Raw genomic sequence first — 22,780 nt, forward strand, 5'->3', positions numbered from 1 at the left:
TTAGGAATAGCTTATATTTTCACAAATTCCTTGATACCTGAAAGCTAAGGTGCTTCCTCTCAACAGCACAGTCAACCAAAGCTGACTTTTCATGGATTAGTTTACATTAGGTTTCAGAAAAACTGAGAGGTTATGTGTGGGCATACCCTAAATTCCTTTCTCATAAAAAAGCAGGCAAGCAGAGACCATAATACTAAGAAAAGTGAAATAAGTGAGTATTTATAAGCCATTAGTAAGAAATAATGAAATTCATTTTCTGAGAGTGAAAGGGAATAAAGAATTTGGAATGTTGGCCAAAGGCCAGCCTGGCCTGATAAAGACAATTTAGATCCTGCCCAACCCTGTAAAACAGCTGGGGGTCTTTGCAATACAGAAAGTGCTTCACCTAGAATAGAATAAGAGTTTGCATTTGGCTTTAGGAGTATTGTGCCTATAAAATATTTGCTGATTTTTAAAATATCTTTTATTCATTCATTTACCAAACATCAAGCAACCACAATAATGAAAGGCACTGGAAACAGAGTTGAATGAAACAAAATTCCATCTTTCAAGGTGCTTACAGTCTAGTGAGTGAGATAGCAAAAAAGGGAACTGATCTGGAGTTTCCTGGTGGCCTAGAGGTTAAGGATCTGGTATTGTTACTGCTGTGGTGTGGGTTCAATTCCTGACCTGGCGGGGGCTGCTGCATGTTGTGGGCACTGCCAGAAAAACAAAACAAACTCCCCCCCCCCCGATCTGTACTAAAATGGAGACATAAAATAGGGCAGAGTCTTTCAAAGAACTCTAAAATGGAGCAGTCCTAGTTTTGTCTTTTCACTTAATCCTTTTGGTTTTGTCACAATTGGAACATGATTTAGAGTAAAATAGATCACACTAGGTAATTCTCTGAATCAAAGAAGTGATAATCAGACTAGAAAGGGAGGAATATCTTTGCATTTCAGTTTTTTTTCTTTTTGTCTTTTGGGTTTTTTTTTTTTTTTTTTTTTTTTGGCATTTGCATTTCCCTCCTCAGTAAAGGAAGCCAAAAAATTAATAGCAAAAGGCACCACGTCTGGGCTTTGTTATTTAGTATGTTTACAAGGAGCTTGGAATGAAATTATGAAAACCCTGTTTTTTCCCCTCACACATGTGTTACAAAGAAGTGCTTGATTTCCATGTTCCGCCTTACTAGCCACAACACAAAGTTTGGAGAGACTATGAATCTGTTATGAGCTTCTGAAAGGTATCTTTCACAAGTGATTCAGGCTATAATTATTCATTATCTTGGTTTTTTACATTTTCTGGCCAACTAAATAACCTAGAGGCAGGAGAACAAACATTCTAAGAAAAATGACCACAGAATGTAACCAAACTTGGATTCTGAGTCATCTTTCTCAATGGCGCCCTTTACACATTTGTAGGGGATAGATCCCTAAATAACATCATTAATTAATTACCTAGCTGAGATAGTTGGCAGTTGTGGGGTTAGTAGGAGTAATGGAGAGAGTCTGGTGGGGGGGCAGTCAAAGTTTTAAAACCATATTAGGTCTAAGTGACTAAGATTTAGAGGCATCTTTGCAATTGTTATGTATTGATTAACACGTATTTATGGAATACCCACCACGTGCTAACAGCTGTTTTGATTACAGAGTGCACAAAGACAACATTCTTCATCGAGAAAAGCTTACAGCCTAGGGAAGAGAACATATAGCAAAGCAAGATGATAAGACTTCAGTTCAGAACACATGGAATTTTCTAGGAGCAGAGAAAAATCAAGGTCTAACCCTGCCTGAGAAATAATTCATTAAGGAAGTGATATTTTTTGGACCTGAGAAAACAAAGAATTTTCAAGACAAAAAAAGTAAAAAAAAAAAAAAGAAAAATGCCATTTTTGGTTAGTGATAATGATCTATTTTCCACGGGCTGCCATGTAGCCTGACAAAATTTGTGTTCTGTGATTTAATTTTAGAGTGAGAGATTTCATATTTCTCTCTATTACTACTTTTCAAGCATTCTCGGCGAGTCACATTTTAGTGACTAAGACGCAATGCTGATTTTCTAATTTATCTGCTTCTAGGCAGTAGCGAACATAGCCTAAATCATCAGGGTAGATATTTTCCCCCCATGGAATTAAATGAAACTATATTCATTTATAATGAATAAAAACATGGTCTTTATCTTTTTTCCTCCTGAATAAATCTTTTCTCTTTCTCCCTCTATCATTATCTCTACCTATCATCTATATTTTTAAAAAGGCAGTTGCACAATTTGGGCAGAAATAAAAAGGTCCAGAGTAAGAAGGAGTTCTGTGGTTGTATGTTGTGGCTGAAACTGGACAAACAAACCAACAAACACGAAGAGAAAATATTGGAAGGTGTATCAGTGAGAGTCTTAAAAGGAAACAAATGGCACTCTGGGTAAACTGAGGGGAGTTAAGCAACAGAACAATTGGTAAAGGTGTGGGGAAACTACAAGGCAAAAGGTGAGAATGATTGTCAGAACCTGGAGACTTGAATGGAAAGAGCTAGCAGCTCAGGAGGTAGATGGGGGAATAAACTACTCAGCTTCCCAGTCCTATCATCTCCCCAGCTCTAGTGTCCTGAAGGGGCTCCTCACTGGTGCAACTGGGAAGACAGGAAGGAGGGCAGCCCACTGATTTTGCTCACCCTAGTCTGCCTCCAGGGGAGATGTAGGGTGGAGGGAGGATCTGAGGGTGAAACGGGCATATCCAGGGTAATCTACTGCATCCAAATTACAAATAGCAGGAAAGTTGGATTCTGCAAACAGTAAAAAAGGGGGGAAAAAAGAAAAAAAGTGGAAAATCAATATGCTCAGGTGATGCTTTTCAGAGATAACTTTGGTGACAGTGTAGAGTGTGAACTGGTGTAATGACAATTTAAGGCAGGGAAACCAGTTTGGGATGCTGTTTCAGAAGTCCAGTGCAAAGTGGAGGGCTACTTTAAAACAATGTCAGGGAGAATGGACAAGGGATGACCAGAGGGCAGTGCTGGCAGGACTGTGTGCAGGAGGTAAGAGAGGGAGGATGGGAGCTGAGTAGACAGGCTCCAATTACCCCGGGGAATAGGGATGCAAAGGATAATGGAGTCCTAGGAAAACGGGACTCAGGATACACATTTCTCAGGGACTAATCTTTTGTAAAAATCAGAGGTTATCTGTTCACTAGAAAGAATTTCACCTCAACAGAGCCAAGAATTTCTAAAGTGATGTTAACGTATGGCCAAGTCTGCCTATTCTATGTTGACCTCTGTCTGAATTAACTCACTCAGAAGCTTATGGAGAAAGTGGATCTCTTTCTTCCACAGGGACAGCTGCTCAACTATTAATTGGTGCCCTGAGGAATCATTTAAGAACTCTTAGGGCAGACATGGGCAGCAGTAACACAGTTAGCTTCTATTTGGCTTGTACACATGGTGGTTATAAGCACAACCCCTTATCATAAGAAACAGCTACCATTCTCTAGAGCCTACTTTGTGCCAAGCATTGTTGACTTACAACAATATGGCAGCTTCTTTATTTCCACTCAAGGCCACACAGATAGGAAGCAGATGTGCTGGAAAATATATCCGTGGCATTGGGCCCACTCTTTACAGATTCTTGAGCATGAGGGAATTTATATGAAAATTATGTGTTGGATACAGTTACACATATTAATACTTGTGTGACTAATTCTGACTTTTTAAAACAAATGAAGTAGCTCTATTTTACATCCTACATTGTACATTCTGATGCAGAACTTTTTAAAACAATTTGATTCTTTTCCTGGGAAGCCTTCTAAAAAACTGGGTTAAGAAGTTTTCAATTGAGAGAGGAAAAGGAGGATGCTAGTCCGATGGAATATTCTCAACTGGAGTTTGAGTTTCTTCCTGAGCAAGGACCATACTTTGTTCATAATTGCTTCCTCAATGAAATCTATTAGATTTGATGCCTAATATTTATTGCTATTCAATAAGCATCTGTGGAATAAATGAACCAATGGGATGCTGTTTCAAAACTGTCTTGAGTTGGAGAGTTTTGCCATCCCAAGATGGCAGACAAACAGCAGAATGAAACCACTAGGCTGTATTTACATAGCAACAGGACTGGAGGAGAAGATGGCTACTTAAAGGACACATGGGGACAACAGTACAACTGCAACTCAAGAATTATTAATGGAATGTTCCCAAAATGATTTTGTTTAGAGCTTCGCAAAGCCTGGTGGAGTTGGTTCCAGTTGGCTTGGAGGAGAGGTCACACAGATTAAAATAGACTTTCTTAATAAGAAACAATAGGCTACATTCATTTAGCAAGACAGGGAAAAAAAATGACAGGCCTGAGGGGTGGGAATGAAGCTTAATCCTATTTAAAGGCTCAATTAACCCCCAGAAGATTGAGTGAGTCCTCTGCCTTCCTTGCCATTCCTCTGTCTAGCAGAGCTTAAAAATAGAGATGCATAAAGAGGAATAAAAAGATTCACATTTGTATATAAAACACTCAAAATATTTTAAACGTGGCATGACAAATTTTAGGAAATATAAGAGATTGATTAGACTGTTACAATCCTTTAAAATTTTTTGAAATAAATTATATTTTCTTTCAAATTGGCAAATCTGTAACCAACTGACTGTAACCAGTCAAGCATAAACCTTTACCTTGACACATAAATTCACTGATTTAAAAAAGATCATTTCTTTTTTGTATTTACATTGTCAAACAAAATTGTATTTCCTCTTAAAACAATCAGTACATTCTTAAGAAATCTAAATCAAAATCCATCCTGGAGTCAATTCTAATTATTCTAATGTTTTAATAAACAGAAGCCACGTTTTGCTCAAAGAGCCCATCCTAGATTAACCGTCTGAGAGGAGGCATCCAAGAGCCTGGGGAGGTTGCATACATTAACTGCTGGGTCCTACCTCTCACAGACCCCTTGCAGAATTTCCGCGAATGGAATTTATCAGCTTTTAAACTTTGAGTCCCAGCAGTATAGGTATGACCCAAAGAAATCATTAAATAGCGACAATTTCATGTTTTTGTTGTTACTGTTCTTGAGGAGGAAAATTTCCGGGATTGTAATAAAGAGTGGCGGTTGCATTATAGTTATGTTCTCTGTTTAAATAGCTCTTTGTTTTAATAAAAATATCTTTAAGAGAAGCTGTATGAACCCAAGAGCTTCTCCCTATCAAAGGGACATCATTTGAGAGGTAGGAGGAAAAAAGAACTCTTTGCTTCTCTAGTCCCTCTTTGCCTTTCCATCCCTCCTCCCTCTTCCCCTCCAGCCAAGAATTCACATCCTAATTTTCCCCTTAGGGTATGAAAGAATTTGCTGATTTTCTGGAACAAGATGACAACTTTGCTCTGTTATACACTTTGTTTAAATTGCAGCTAATCTTGCAAATCACGGAGAATGTCACAAGCAAAGATAGAGCACAATTTTGGCTGTTTCTTTTTCTTTGTGATTCAAATGCTCTCTTAACCATTTATGACTTCTAAGAAGATAGCTAATGCATCTATTATTGAAGGCATTAGAGCTCTGGAATGGTCATTTGAATTTATTTAAGGTACATGATTAATTTCTGTAATACAACTCCATCAATAAATTGAGCAGTTTTTCTCTTGAACTGACCCACGATGCCAGTTCAATATTTTCATTCTATTCTGAAGGGTTACCTTTCAATATTTTAGAGAGAAGAAGCCAGACACAGTTGAAACAAAAGAGAACACTTCAGCTCACGGACGGACAAAAACTTGTGTGTGAAATCTGTTTACGACCAGTAAAATTCAGATGAGTGAATTTGAAAGAGAACATCTCTTGTATGAAAATCCTATCAGACAAACTCTAATGCTTTTGTGTAAAGTCACTTGAAGTCATGACATCTTTTAGATGATACTATAAACTTAAAAACCCATACACGTCTAAGAGCTAAGTGATGTTCTTCAAGTTTGGTAAAGCACTTTTCTAAAAAGATGATTAGTCTTAAACAGAAAACACAAGACAATATCGAGAAGATCAAAGGATTTTAAAAAGCACATGATTCCACCAATCCCAGTCTAATTATCCATTTCCCATAATACTGTTGATAGTAATAATCGTAGCACAGAACATAGAAAAATATTGTATTATTTCTCTAATACAACTATACGTATTTCTTCACAATTTGATTTTTTGGTGGTATAGCATCAGATTTAAACAAGTACATCTTTTTTTCTAGTGGTACTAAATAAACTACTAAGATTAAAAAAAAAATCTTGATAATTACATTCATCCCTCAGTATCTGGAGGGAATTGGCTCTGGGACTCCCTGGTGGGTACCAAAATCCATGGATGCTCGAGTCCTTTATACAAAATGGCACAGTACCTCCATTCATCCTATACACATTCTCCTTATACTTTAAAGCCATCTCTGGATTACTTATAATATCTAGTGCAAGGTAAAAGATAGGTAATTGGTCACCTTTGTGGCTAAGTCATGGTTTGTTTTTTGGAGCTTTCTGGAATTTTGGGGTTTATTTTTCAAATATTTTTGACCTCTGTTTTAGTCTGTGGATTCAGATTCCCTGGATATGGAGGGTCAACAATATTAACAACAGATCTCCAAAGACCACTTCTCAGTAAACGGAACAGCATTTAATTCTTTTCCTCAAGGAAAAAAAGTTGTAGCTGCAGTTACAATTAAGGCTACAAGAAGTACACATTTTATTCTAACAGGATGTAATGTTACATTAGAAAGCCGTTTTTCTTTCATTTTGAGCAAAACTTTTTTTTTTTTTTTTAGGAATTCAAAAATAACATTTGCCCAGAGACTCAACGAGATGTATACATTTTAGATATTTAATGAAATGTCTGTATGAAGATGGAATTTTATTCTAAAACAGACAGAAGTGAAAACACAACCAATGTCAACTTACCAGCCTTTTCCTTCTCTGAAATACCTGGAATAGCCTAAAAAAAACAAAACAAACAAAAAAAAGCCACAATGTAAAGCATGGTGATCACAGTTGATAACACTACATTATATAACTGATATTTACTAGGAGAGTAGAACTCGAAGATTTTCATCAAAAAAAAAAAAAAGATAGTGTGTGAGGTGATGGATGCATTAATTAACTAAAGGAGGGATCTTTTCACAAGGTATACATATATCTAATCACGACAATGCACACTTTAAATGTCTTACAATTTTGACAATTATACCCCAATAAAGCTGGAAAAAGAGAAAGAAAGTTGTGGAACTATCAGCAAAGTCACTGGATCCAGCTATAATCACTGTGTAATCACACTTTGATCATACGTATGATCACATATATGATCAATGTGTGATTGATGAAGAAATCAATCATGTAATTGTTTTCTTCTCTGAAATCAGACTCGCCTTACCCTTAAAAGATACTGGCAATAGAAGAAACTAAAAACACCTTTGAATTTGAGTCAAATTTTTGTAGCTCCATTTCTTTGTCCTATTTTGGGAGGCAGGAAAAGCAAATTGTTTGGTCAGTGTGTGGGCCTTTCACATCTCTGCCCTGTCTCCTCAAGGCTCAGATTTCTCCTTTGTAAAAGGGGGATAAATACTGCTACTTCACAAGGCTGCTGAAAGGACTAAACGTAGTAGCTTCTGTAAAGCATGTGAGGTCTTAGGAAAAGAGAGCTGCTCTTACTCTTTGTTACTATGGCTATGGAGCCACTGGGCTGATTTACTGATATGAGAGATTTGGAAGTTCAGTTCCCAGGAACTGTTATCTCTCACTGCTATTTAAAAAATAGAGTTCAGAATGACCTGTTTTCACAGACTTTAAAGTAGAATAGTCTAGTTTACTCCTTGTGGATACCCTAAAACCAACTAAGAAAGTTAACTTGTGGTTGCCATTCACCTCAGTTACTCATGTACAGAGTACAGTTAGCATGAAGGTAGTAACTTTTATTGGAACTTTTTAAATAAATCTATCCCACCCACTGGGATGTGATGCCCGCTACTCCACAACCACTGACCACAAAAGATGTCTGCAAGCAATGTCTCTCTCCCTTTCTTAGGGGACAAGTCCTCAGAGTTGAAGTAAGAAAAGTAGGCTCAAATGGGTAATTAATTTTGTTGCAAATGTGTATGTGTGTGTTATAAGAGAGAAAGAGAGCGAATGGGGGAAAGCTCATGTGCACCTCTTTTGTAGAAATAACACACATCTTCATTTCTGGAAGTATCATGCATGAAGACACCTATGTCTTTGTGATATATTGACTACTGTTGAGTTCTTCACTTTTGGAATTTACAGGATTGGAGATTGATGCATTTTTTTTTTGTCTTTTTGTCTTTTTAGGGCCACACCCAGTGGCATATGGAGGTTCCCAGGATAGGGGTCTAATCAGAGCTGTAGCTGCTGGCCTATGCACAACCACAGCAACGTCAGATCCGAGCCGGGTCTGTGATCTACACCATAGCTCATGGCAGTGCCGGATCCTTAACCCACTGAGCAAGGCCAGGGATCGAATCCGCAACCTCATGGTTCCTAGTCAGATTCATTTCCACTGCGCCATGAGGGGAACTCCAATGCAATTTTTCAAATAAGGGAAAAATCTTTCTATGCATTAAAAACATAGGAGGAGTTTTGGAGTTCCTGTTGTGGCTCAGTGGGTTAATGGCAGAACGGAGGACTATGCCCAGAGACCGGGGCATCAGAAGGACTGCAGAAGCTTCAAACACCTTCCTCGGCATTCTTTCTTTTGTAGCAGTGTCATTTAATTTTTCCGTTGCTTCGAGAAGTATTTCTCTGATACTCTACTTCACTTCAGTAAAACAGTTTCCTCCCTTGACAAGAGAGTCATCCTACAGTTTTGGTAATGTTTCATTACTTTTTATTTGTTTTTTTGGGGAAAAGTATTTAAAAATGGAATTAAATCCATACTATATATTATATTTTAAGCACGATTTGATCCCTTACTGGAGATCAGGGCTTTTATAACAAAACAAAAATAGAAACTCTTTCATTGACAAGAATGTAAACATCAGTGATAGGTAATTAAAGGATGTTTATGGAGAAAGTTCCTCAGTGTACAAAGAGCTAACACTTACTAGGTTTTCAGTATGCACAAGGTATAGCTGTAAGCTTTTATCTGCATAAACTCACTCAGTCCTCAGACCAACGCCACAAAGCCTTAGAAAGTAGAGTAACTTTTGTGAGGTCACAGTGTGGAATGAAAGCCAGGACACAGTCACTGGCACACTGACCTCTGGGGTTATTAACTCTAATCTTGAAATACTAATCAGAGAATTTTGAAACAAAGGAGGAGAAAAGATTTGGAGAGACCCTAGGAGGAGACGTTCACTTAGATCCCAACGTACTTGTTCAGGAGTATCTGCATGAGGCATTTAGAAATCATCTAAGTGAGTTGTCCATTATAGCTAAGGCATTTAAGACAAATTGAATGTCTTACCCCAAATCACAAATTGACCGCGACCGACCTTTTCCATATTGTGTTTTCTTTGATTACAAAGTGTATAACCAAGCATGTATAAGTAAATATTTAATAAAGATATCAACGAGTTACTTTATCAAACAAATCTATTTTAGCCTCCATATAGCCAAAGCCAATATATCATGTAGACAATGCCAGTTACTTTAGAATCTCACCTACGTATCCTGCATGATTCTTTAAGCTACCAAAGCTGAATTCCATTACATAACTGCAATGGGCATATTATAATGTGCAGAAAGGAAGGTCAAATTTTAATATACACCACATTTAACAACTTCTCTTTTAAAGTAAAACCACGTAGTAATGACAGCTGGATATCCCTTGACTGATTTATCTTTGAAATGAGGGAGAATTTTCTCTTTAGAAAATGGTTCAAGAATTACATTGATTCACATTGATTACATTTGTGACATTTCCCAGGGTAAAAAGGTATTTAATTTTTTAAAAAATGCTGATACTTAGTTTTTCCATTAATGAAAGGTATTTATTGATTCTTGATTAGATAGCTCACATCATTCTACATACAAAAACCCTTAGCAAAGTTTACTTCTTCGTGGAATTCATAATCCAACTGAAGAATGTGTGAAAAGACAAAGAATAGTTCTGGGCAGTGGTTGCTAATTGATAATGATTAGCACCGGTGTGACATAGTAAGAGTGACATTAATAGGAGTAGGAAGACAGTAAATAATTAGGGCTTCCCTGCGTGGAAATGGAATGTGTTCTTGGGCAGTGGATTCATGAGGAGGAAGTGCTGTTCAGGAGATTTCTTTTTGCCTTCGACTTCTGAGAAGTGGCATGGCTAGATTGGGAATCATGTCCTGAGGTTTTACAGTCTAATATATGTTCCTGGGCTTGGGAAAAAACATTTCATGCAAGCTGCTGGTATTGTCTGGTTTAAAGTAGGTGTCCATCAAACATTTGTTGGATTAAAATACCAAGTACATACTTGTATATACAGTTTAAATAACATGTATGACTGTTGCTTATGAGAAAGCTCCCATAAAAAGCATATTTTTGAATTCATTAGGGATTTTTGTTAATAGCTGCCATATGTTTCATTTGAACTGTATCCTCAGGAAGTGATTTAACATTTCTGGCAATAAAGCAATTAAATGGGGTTTTCCTGCTGGCCATATGGGTTCGCTGTAACTTCATATATTCTTCTCTCATTTCTCAGTGGAACAAAGGGAAATCTGCTAATAACTTCCAAATGAGAGAAAACATATTCATAGTCTTTTGTTATTTTTCTATGTGATATTCAAATGATAGGATAATAAATTTTTCTACATCTGTACTCACCCTCCAATAGTTCTCCACATGCACAGATTTTCACTTATGTTGGTTTGTTAAGGTGTTTTACAACTGAATTAAAAAAAATTAAAGAGAAAGCTTTTTAATAAAAGGGAAGAATACAACTTGCTTTCTCTTAATGAGGTCTTTTAATGCTGTGTGTGGGAGCTTGGACTGTTTCTGTGTCTGTTTATGTTTTTGGATATGCAACTTAGTTGGGGAAATGCTGATTTTGACGTGCAGTGCGGAATGTTGTAGACATATGTTGATTTTTTTGGTCTGTTGCTAGAATGGCTTTCTGTACTTACAGAAGGACTTCAGCTGGATACCTTTTAGGAATTTACACCAACTACACAGAAGCTGCTAACATAAATGGTAACATAAGTAATGGATGTTGTATCTGAATCCACTTTAGTACAATGACAATTGAAACATTCTAACTGACCCATTTTCGTCTTGATGATTTCAGGTGAAAATGGAGTAGAATTTTTCCTCCTTAAGATGTTATTTTTTATTAATATACCATGTCATATAAATAATTTTATATAAATAAATATAACATATATTATATAAATGTATTTACATCAGCTATGTAAATTATTTTCTTAGTGTTTCGAACTCAGAATGATAGAATACTATCATTAAGAGGACCCTTTGAGGAACCCTCCTACACTGTTGGTGGGAATGTAAATTGGTACAACCAGTATAGAAAACAGTATGGAGATTCCTCAGAAAACTAAATATAGAACTACCATATGATCCAGCAATGTCACTCCTGGGCATGTATCCAGACAAAACTATAATTCAAAAAGATACATGCACCTGTATGTTTACAGCAGCACTATTCACAATGACCAAGACATGGAAGCAATGTAAATATCCATCAACAGATGAACAGATTAAGAAGATGTGGTACATATATACAATGGAATACTACTCAGCCATTCAAAAGAACGAAATAATGCAACTTGCAGCAACTTGGATGAAACTAGAGTATCATATTAAATGAAGTAAGTCAGAAAGAGAACGACAAATACCATATGATATCACTTATATGTGGAATCTAAAATATGACACAAATGAACCTATCTAAAAACAGAAATAGACTCACAAACATAGAGAACAGACTTGCCAAGAGGGAGGGGATAGGAAGTAGGTTGGACAGGGAGTTTGAGTTTAGCAGATGCAAACTATTACATTTAGAAAGGAGAAGCAATGAGGTCCTACTGTATATAGCACAGGGAAAAAAAAAAAAAGAAGACCCTCTGAGATTAACAGATATACACTACTACATATAAAAGAGATAAACAACAAGGCCCTACCATATAGCACAGTGAACTAAATTCAATATCTTATAATAAACTACGGTGGTAAATAACCTTAAAAAATGTAGTTAGTACTTATCCCCTAATTTCCAGTTATTACAAAAAGCTAGTTGAGCAGAAACCCTTTCAGTTATCTTTTTTCTTTCTTTCTTTCTTTCTTTCTTTCTTTCTTTCTTTCTTTCTTTCTTTCTTTCTTTCTTTCTTTCTTTCATCTTTCTCTTTCTTTCTTTCTTTCCTTCTTTCCTTCTTTGCTTTTTAGGGCCTCACCCTCAGCATATGGAGGTTCCCAGGCTAGGGGTCGAATTGGAGCTATACCTGTCAGCCTACCCCACAGCCACAGCAACGCAGGATCTGAGCCATGTCTGTGACCTACACCATAGATCACGGCAATACTGGATCCCCAACCCATTGAGCGAAGCCAGAGATTGAATCTGCATCCTCATGTATACTAGGTGGATTCGTTTCCCCTGCACCACAACAGGAACTCCATGGATATATTTCTTAAAAGGAGAAAGATTCTGTATGAAGATGTCATAAAGACATAGCTTTACAATTGTACACAAAAATACAAAATTTTAGAAATTTACATATGTAATGAAAGCTGCAAGGTTTTGTACGGTTTATACATTATTGCATTTATAAAGTTCAACAAAAATATAGAAGGTATATATTATAAAGAAAAAATAAGGCCATTTGAAATCCAACCCCTTCCCATGATGGATAGCTATGGCAGGCTGAAGGATTCTACTTGTAGGTTCCACGAAGTGTCAAAATGATACCACTTATTGTGTGTTTTCTCTCTTTATAGCTAGTGCTTCTTTTGTATGTTTTCAAATATTAGAGATGATCACACAGAAGTGTCTGGAATATTCTGTTCTATAGGAATATTTTGTTCTAAAGGAATTTGCTCTATTTGCTTTTTCTAATATGGGAAGAATCAGTGACAAAGTAAATCATTCCTTTCCCTTAAAAACATTCACTTTTATTTCCACAGAAAATATTTTACAGAGAAAGTTCAGAATGGGTAATGATGTCTTAGAGATTACAGGAAAACGTCCCTCAGTGATGGAACTGCTTCAGTTTCAGATGCGAGCACAAGAGCCCATATTGTGGGGACAATGCACAACAGGAAGACATGAAAGACATTAAAGAAGGTACATTGGAAAATGAATTTGTTTCCATGTCTATTTAAAGACTCTTTTGAAATCATTCCAGTCTGTGATATTGTTAACCAGCCAATGATTTCTGTTTGCTTTCATCTGAACAAAGACGTTCATTGAAAAGCTGTGTCTGATTGGCAATGTGATATCTATTTTGGTTTACCAAGTGTCTCTCTAGCTTTGACAGTCATTGTTCTTTCATTGAAAATATAGACTTTATTTTTCATGAAGTTTTAGGTTCACAACAAAACTGAGAGGAAGGTATAGAGTTTCCCCCTAAATCCCCTGCCCCAATACATGCATAGCCTCATTGTTGTCAACAGCCCCCACCAGAGTGGCACAATTGTTACAACTGATGAAACTACATGGGCACATTATTAGCAAAGTCCATGGTTTATATTCAGATTCACTCTTTTCTTTTCTTTTTTTTTGCTTTTTAGGGCCACACTTGCAGCATATGGAAGTTCCCACGCTAGGGGTTGAATTGGAGCTGCTAAGTCATAGCCACAGCCATAGCAAAGGGGGATCCAAGCCATATCTGTGACCTGCACCACAGCTCATGGCAAGCAGATCCTTAACCCACTGATCAAGGGCAGGGATTGAACCACCATCCTCATGGATACTAGTCAGATTTGTAATCCACTGAGCCACAAGGGGAACTCCATTGGGTTTACTCTTAGTGTGATCTACTCTATAGGTTGGGACAAGTATATAAAGACTTGTATCTGCTATTATGATATCATACAGAACAGCTTCATTGCTCTAAAAATCCTCTATGCTCTGCCTATTCATCCCTTTCTCCTCCCCAACCCTAGTGACCACTGATTTTTCACTGCCCCAGTTTTGCCTTTTTCAGAATGTCATATAGTTGGAATCATATAGAAATACAGCCTTTTCAGATTGACTTTTTTCATTAAGTAATGTCCATTTAAAGGTTCCTCTATTTCTTTTCATGGCTTGGTAGCTCATTTTTTTCTTAGCACTGGATAATATTCCATTGTGTGGATACATATACTTTTTTTTTTCATCCATTCACCTACTAAAGGACATCTTGGTTGCTTAAGGTTTTGGCAATTAATTATGAATAAAGCTCCTATAAATATCTGTGTGCAAATTTTTGTGTGAATTTAAGTTTTCTCCTCCACTGGGTAAATACCAAAGAGTGCAATTGCTGGATTGTACTGTAAGAGCATGTTTTGGGTTCACTTTTTTATGACACAGAATTATGAATAGTTATATTAATACAAGTCTAGGTGAGTTTGCCTTTCCAACTTCTATTGTGTTATCAAGTAGTGTGTGAGATACATGTGCAGAGAACAAAATTCTTACTTTAGTGTATGGTTATATCTGAAAGGCAACCAGTGATCAATGGCCTCTTTCCCTGACCCTTTCCAGATATAATCTAACAAAAAGCTCTCTTTTAAGAACAGCATGCAGGTTGCTTACTGGTTTAACAAAGTACACTCAGACACAAGTGGTTCAGGATTTCAGGTGGTGATGGAAGAATTAGGTGTTGCAGCCCTACTAGTCCTTGTTTACCAGTCATTTGTGCTCTGGTGCCTGCTGAAGCCTGCAAGATACACAGTCTGATGTGGTAGGAGGGAAATGTAGACTATGTGTATGTGACGTGTGTACATGAGATGTGAGGGGAAGCAGAGGTGAAGCAGTTCTACCACAGAATGTATAGAGTAGTAGGGGCTTTCCTGCGATAGTGATGCCGGCCATTTATTGAATTGTATAAAAATCAACAACAGTTATGTAATTTTGGGCAGCATGTTTCTTTTCTTTTCTTTCTTTCTTTCTTTCTTTCTTTCTTTCTTTCTTTCTTTCTTTCTTTCTTTCTTTCTTTCTTTCTTTCTGCCATTTGTTGGGCCGCTCCCGCGGCATATGGAGGTTCCCAGGATAGGGGTCTAATCGGAGCTGTTGACGCCAGCCTACGCCAGAGCCACAGCAACGCGGGATCCGAGCCGCGTCTGTGACCTACACCACAGCTCACGGCAACGCCGGATCCTTAACCCACTGAGCAAGGGCAGGGATTGAACCCGCAACCTCATGGTTCCTAGTCGGATTCGTTAACCACTGCGCCACGACGGGAACTCCCTTTTCTTTCTTTTTTTGAAGTAATTACAATTAATTTTAACAACTCCTTTAGCCCTTAAAAGTGTCCTAGTTTGGATGATAATTTATATGGGACCACTTTGCATGGGTTCCATTCTAACATCCCATATCCCTGGCTTCAGAGTCGGTCGGGCCTATGGGGAGCCCTGTAGGGGATATAAGGCTGTGATATTATTATTTATAATAAGATGTATATATCTATATCTATATCTATATATCTATGTATATATCTTTGGTTTTCTATTCTGCTCTTTGCATGGAGCTTCTAAAACCCTTGGCATTTCCTAAGTTAGGACAGCGATAAAGGTGTCTTTTGATTGTGAATGAAGTGATAAGGGATGAGGTCTGGCTAACAGTGATGCCAGTCAGCCTCCTAGGAGGGGAGACGGACTGGGAATTGAGTTCAATTGCCAATGACCGATGGTTTAATCAACCATGCCTATGTAATGAAAAACAAAGAACAGGGTTCAGAGAGCTTCTGGGTTGATGAACACCTGGAGATTTGGGGAGACTGGTGCATTCAGAGAGGGCATAGAATCTCCTAGTCCTTTCTCTGACCCTTGCCCTTTGCATGTCTTCCATCTGGCTATTCCTGAGTTATAGTCTTTCATAATAAACTGGTAGTATAATTGGTAAGTGTTTCTCTGAGTTATGTAAGCCACTCAACTTAGTCCAAACCAAGGAGGGAGTCCTCAGTCTATAACCGATTGGTCTGAAGCACAGATGACAACCTGGGCTTGCAACTGGCATCTGATGTGGGGAGGCAGGGGGCAGTCTTTGTTACTGAGCCCTTAACACCTGGGATCTGGTGCTCTCTCCCATTGGATAGTGTCAGAATAGAGTTGAATGGTAGGGTACCCAGGCGGCGTATGGAGAATTACTTGGTGGTGTGGAGGAAACCCTTTCCCATGCTGGATATTGGTCCCAGACCACCTTCAAAGGAGGAAGGAATATGTATTCCCCTGGATCCCATATGGCATAGTTGCCTTGAACTGGTTGTGTCCTTTTACCCAAAGTTGTTGCTCTTCTCAAGCAGCTGACTTTGAAAACTTTGTCCCTCTGGGTTCAGTTAACAGTTCACTTCTCTTTGGGGCCTTGAGGTGGTGATGGCTCAGCTAGGACTAAGCCCTCCCGGGTTATGGCACTAACCCCTGTGATTGTCCTTTGCACTTTTGTAAATGTTCCCTTTGTGAGGACACCTTCCCCATATGATCCTATTTTAAGCATTCCTTCTATTTCCTGTTGGAACTCTGATTGGTACACTTTATTCCTTTCTTCTTTCTATGAGTATGAATGAAAATTCCGTTTCTCTTCCTGCCTCCCTTTCTCTGTGTAGGACATTATATAGGGGGAATACATGAGGAATACATAATACATGAGGAATTCCTTTCCTTTCCTCTCCTCTCCTCTCCTCTCCTCTCCTCTCCTCTCCTCTCCTTTCCTTTCCTTTCTTTTCCTTTTTGCTTTTTAGGGCCACACCTGCAGCATATGGAAGTTCTCGGGCTAGGGTTCAAATTGGAGCTACAGCTGCCGACCTACACCACAACCACAGCAACGCCAGATCCGAGCAGCATCTGGGGCCTACACCACAGTTTATAGCAATGCCAGATACTTAACCCACTGATAGAGGCCAGGGATTGAGCCCTCATCCTCACGGATACTAGTTGGATTCGTTTCCACTGTGCCACAACGGGAACTCTGCATGAAAAAGTCTTAAGAACCACTGGTGTATCTTTAATGTCTAACTTAGTCCAAGAAAATTGCATTTCAAAGTAGGTCAGTGAACTCTGAGCCTTCTGTGAGAAAGGAAAGTTGGAGAGATAAGCTGGTCAAGAGAGTCACGTTAGAGTAGTCATTAGAGGGGTCAGCATTTTCTGACTAGCTGACAAAATGATGGTAAAATGCTTCAGTGCCGTAGGGAAGAGGCCGCATGGAGTAAGAGACAACACTCACCCAGCACCTACTCTAGCCAGGCACTTTTCTAAGCCATGGGCACATATTAACTCATATAATATTAATAAGTACTCTACAAAGGAACAATTATCACTATTCCACTTCACATAGGAGGATATCAAGTCACATAGAGACAAGGTAACTTACTTTCACGCCTCACCATTTGTAAATGGTCAAGCCAAGAACTGAACTCAGGATTTTAATCCAGATTAAGTCTGTGTTCTTAACCTCTACTCTACATAGCTTCTCTTGGACGAACATATTACTTTTTCTGTAAATACCTTCTACCATAGATAGCAATAGGAAAAAAAGAAAAGAAAAGAAAAAAAGTTAGAAACCAAAGATATTGGCATTATTTTTAGTAATTGGGAAAAAAGCCTAATTGGAATGTGGGCTTCAGGGAATTATTGAAAATGTGTCATCCTTTAGGTGCATAAACAGATGGGTGCCACAGATTTGAAAGGATCAGGGAATTTTAACACAAAGAAAGTCTGGCACATTTTCCTTTTCTACAGTCCTGGGATGGCTGCCCCTTTCCCTTCTTCCTTCACAATCGGACATTACTGGTTAAGAGTACATGGTGTACTGGAGTAAAAGGGGAAATAATTTTTATGACTGTACTAGAAAATATTTATACACTTTCATGAGACAGTTGAATGCCCTACAGTTTAGCCTCATGTAATGTTTCTCTTCCAAAGGATCACAACTGAGTGGGGTTCGTTTCAAAGCCAGGTGCTGACAGGGAGCACTTCGAATGGAACTAACTTCTGCAGACCTGAAGTTTTTCATTAATCACCTGGGATGCCAAAGGGCTGATTTATATTTAGAATGGGTCTACCTTTCATCAAGGTCAAAAGTATTGGCTTCGTGGTTGTTTGGTTTATAAAAACGTTTGTGACCATAAGCACATCAACAACAACAAAACAACCCACAGAAGTAAAAGTAATGTAGGACACATGGAACAGATACACGATGCTAGAGAGTAGCTGCATTATAATTGAGATCCTGTTTTTTCCCCTACTGGGAAAGAATGCTTGTAAGACATCATGCCCTCCACACCACTGCATGATTGTCTGCTTCCTCCAACCCATTCCTTCCAGGATCCTCCCTCAAACATTGTTCAATTCTGTGACTTATTAAGGTTGACATAAAGCTGGTTCGGGTTTTTTTATTTTATTTTATTTTATTTTATTTTATTTTATTTTATTTTATTTTATTTTATTTTATTTTATTTTATTTTTTTCCCTTTTGCCATTTCTTGGGCTGCTCCTGTGGCATATGGAGGTTCCCAGGCTAGGGGTCGAATCAGAGCTAGCCACCAGCCTACGCCAGAGCCACAGCAACGCGGGATCCGAGCCGCGTCTGCAACCTACACCACAGCTCACGGCAACGCCGGATCGTTAACCCACTGAGCAAGGCCAGGGATCGAACCCACAACCTCATGGTTCCTAGTTGGATTCGTTAACCACTGCGCCATAACAGGAACTCCTGGTTTGGGTTTTAAATGAACACACTGACACTAAATCAAATAATGTCTGTTCTAAACCTCAGCAAGATGTTGTTTTATTGTCTTAAATCTCTTCCTGATCTCTATTTGGAGTAGTGGCCCCAGGGTGACTTCTGCTATCTGTGAAATGGGCTAAAAACTTGTTCTACTAATTCTTCTCTTTGAGAACTTAGATTTTTCTGGGGGTGACTCTAAATCTTTGTATCATGTCCAACTTCACCCAATGATCTATTTTTTGTACTTCACAGAAAAAATATTTGGTAGCATGTTTTAAAATTAAAATATGGAAACAATGGTATATTTTTCATTCTTAAGGATTACAATACAGTGAGATCCCAAATCTACAAAACGGATATCATCCCAATTATGTAAAATACAAAATCTAGTACTATTAAAGAATGATACTTATTTGAACATTTAGGTTTATTAATCTATGCATTCAGCAGGGAAAAAGTCAATAAAGGAACTAGAGACATTAAAATGATTCCAAAGTGAGATATCCAAGCAGTTCAGTGCATTTGGGCAATGAGAACCTTCCCCTTGTAATGATGTTTTTTTCCTTTTTCCCATGAGCCACTGTCTTTTCTATAGGAAGTTAGCATTATATGAGCCTTGAATCAGGAGCATAATTCAACCAGTTCTCAGAGTTTTCTGAAATTTCTGTCTTTATTTATTTTGATAAGAAACGAATACACTTTAAAAAGTGGCTGTTACTTTCAGACTTTCCTGATAATGATTCACACCAAATCCACAGGGCCCAGATAAAAGAGATGACCTATTTGTGTGTGTGTGTGTGTGTGTCTTCTTGCCATTTCTTGGGCCGCTCCTGCGGCATATGGAGGTTCCCAGGATAGGGGTCAAATCGGAGCTGTAGCCACTGGCCTACGCCAGAGCCACAGCAACGCGGGATCCAAGCCGCGTCTGCAACCTACACCACAGCTCACGGCAACGCCAGATCGTTAACCCACTGAGCAAGGCCAGGGACTGAACCCGAAACCTTGTGGTTCCCAGTCAGATTCGTTAATCACTGCGCTATGACGGGAACTCCGAGATGACCTATTTTAAATGTCTTTTATAGGAATTCAGTCAATGTACTACATTCTCTGGTAGGCCTACTTACAATTCCTGCAACTATTTTCCTTACAATTTGGGTCAAAATTCAATTAACAAACAGTACTTTCCCATACATTCACTACTCTGAGAACCATGAGTAATAAAACATTAAAGATTTATTAAAGTAGGCTTGAAAGATATTTCTACTTAAATACTTTATTTACATTGGGGTTTTGAATATATATATTTTTTCAAAAACTAGTAAATTTTCTCTTGTGATGGGCAAAATTCAGAATAAAAATAAATCAAAATTGCTTTTATTATATGCTTCAATTTATTCATCAAAACATTTGAGATAATATCTACTGGCTCTTTTAACTAGCATCCACTGCTGTTCAATATCCTGGATCATTTTTGCTTTGAAAGACAATCATATATCAGTTGCTGATATAAACAAATAATATAATCTTAACTGTTATAGTTAAATGTTTGGAAGTTTTCTGTTCTATTTAGGCAAGGACTGTGGTATTTTTTATCTATTTTTTATCCCCTATCAAGCTCTCTTACTTTGATGGACACAAACTGTTACAGTGAATTTAGATTATTACCTTGGATTTCATATAGATCTGACATTCTACCATATAATTAATCCCCAAAGGATTTAAACCGGGTATTTAGAAAACTCAGATTTAGTCCTATAGGTTCAAGAAAATTAAACACTTTAGATCACAGTCTTCTTAGTTATAGAATTTTATATCTTAAAAGTTCTAAATTTTAAATAATTCTTAATTTGTACTGAAACATCAGAGTTTCTCTTGGAAATGTCTGTCAGTAAAATCTTAGCCAAACTGAAACCATGTGAGTCCCAGGAAGTAATATTTCTTTACTGCATATAGAGATGGAAATTACCCATAGAATTTGTTGTGTTGGTTTTAATATATATCCACAAATCTTTGGCCCTCCTCCCTTTAAAAGGTGGAGACTCCTGGCTTTCTCTAATAAAGCATGGTGAAGTATGACTTCTGATGTGATGTCATACGAAGCATTGCACCTTCCCCCTTGCTCTCTGTTGTATGGCTTGAGCTGGGATAAGCTAGTTCCCATATCATGAGGACACTCAACTTCCCTTATGTGGTTCACATGGCAAGGAACCAAAACCTCTTGCCAACAGTCATGTGAGTGAGCCATGCTGGAAACAGATCCTTCGGTCCTAGTCAGGCCTTTGGAGATCTTGACAGTAATCTCAGAACAGATGCTAAGCCAGAACCACCCAACTGAGCTGCTCCTGAATTTCTGGCCCACAGAAACTGTGCTGGATTATTCATTGTTATTTTAAGTTGTTGAATTTCAGGGTAATTTGCTACACAGCAATAAATGACTAATGCGTTTACCTATATACTTAAATGAGAAACTTATAACTGTCTTCCCTACACACCTGTAAAACTATAACTGAACTAAAATTCATCTTATTTCCTAGGGAACTAGATTTTTCAATGCTTCTTTAAAACATTGTTTTATGTTCAGATACATTAATTTACCCTTAATGTACAGAATCACGAATTCCCCATTGCAATTAAAAACATGTTCTTTTGTGGCAGACCTGAGAGAAATAGGCAGAACAGCTGGCCTCTTTATTAGTTTTCCCTTTCATCTTTGCAATTAAGCATTCTGCTTGGGTTGATGGTCATCATTTATTGATTTGTCATAATTTATTAATTTATCGAGCTCCCTTGTATACATTTTAAACCAAAATAAGAACAGCATGATAAATCTTATGCTTAAATTCTTAGTTCTGCTGTAAAGGAACTTAGACATCTCAGCAAAGAGTGATGTGAGCATACACAGTCGGGCATGTGGTGTTCATACCATATTGACAAATACACAGAGTTAAGGTGATGCAGCAAAGTGAAGGCCTTATCATTACTGAGTACTTATATAGAGACAGTATCTTACTTAATCCTTGCAATAATCCTATGAGGTGTACAGTTAGCATTCCACTAGTTGATGGTGTTATTTTTTTTGAAAATAGATTTTTTTTCTGATTTTAGTTATATTTTAGAGCTTTAAAAATACAAAAAGAGGGGTGTTCCCATCATGGCGCAACAGAAACAAATCCGACTAGGAACCATGAAGTTGCGGGTTTGATTCCTGGCCTTGCTCATGGGTTAAGGATCCAGCATTGTGGCGATGCGCCATTGCAAAGATCTGGCATTGCTGTGGCTCTGGCGTAGGCTGGTGACTACAGCTCTGATTTGACCCTTAGCCTGGGAACCTCCATGTGCCGTGGGTGCCACCCTGTGAAAGGACAAAAGATGAAAAAAAATGTATATATATATGGATAGATACTCTAGTGTAGTGCTAGTGTAAATCAATCCAGCAACCTGGTTTATGAATCACATGAAATGGCTACTGCATCTCAATGCATCTGGTTCCGAGTCTTAATTAGAGCCTATCAGCAGGGACTGTCTGCTACTTGGAAACAATGACAAAAGGGTCTGAGGTTTTTTTTGTTTTGTTTTGAGTCTTATGCCAATGAGAGATCTGGTCATGTTTTTAAAAACTTTTGTTGTTTTTGCTGCTGTTCTCTCTCAAAGGTGTTCCTAAGGAAATTCTCTAAAATGCCACTGAAAGCAAACCAGATTTTTAGCAGCTTGTATTATCGAGGAACTGTAGGAGACATGTCTCCAGGGCCATTCCTTAAAAGTGACTTTAAGCTCTAACTTTATCCATAGGGTATAGCATCCTTCTTTGATTTCTTTTCTGTGTTAATCTGAGTAAGCCCTTAGCTTCCAAACCAAATTCAAACTGTGTACTTTTACTTATGAAGTGAACACTAGAAGTTTTTTTTCAGACTAGAATCTTATTGCACATCAAGGATTTGTAGAGTCTTTGCTAAACTTGAAAATTTAGAATTTAAAGCAATCAAAATG

At 37.9% G+C, this 22,780-nt stretch overlaps 1 protein-coding gene across 16 annotated transcripts in view; it reads right to left on the bottom strand.

The window, feature by feature from the left end:
* The window catches only part of DLC1 (DLC1 Rho GTPase activating protein), a 465,100-nt gene that overhangs the window by 192,800 nt on the left and 249,520 nt on the right, over nt 1–22,780 (bottom strand). For 10 of the 16 annotated variants that reach the window (XM_021077719.2, XM_021077717.2, XM_021077718.2 and 7 more), the window contains one exon: nt 6,886–6,919. The exons of the other annotated variants lie outside the window; for them this stretch is intronic. In XM_021077719.2, the coding sequence (XP_020933378.1) occupies nt 6,886–6,919 (34 nt within the window). The remainder of the gene's footprint in view (nt 1–6,885; nt 6,920–22,780) is intronic. 16 annotated transcript variants of the gene reach the window in all.

This window comes from Sus scrofa, chromosome 17 (assembly GCF_054392235.1).
Source record: "Sus scrofa isolate SSC_HxYL_T2T_F1_AM1 chromosome 17, Sscrofa_HxYL_maternal_Yorkshire_Landrace_v2.0, whole genome shotgun sequence".
Classification (NCBI taxonomy): Eukaryota; Metazoa; Chordata; class Mammalia; order Artiodactyla; family Suidae; genus Sus; species Sus scrofa.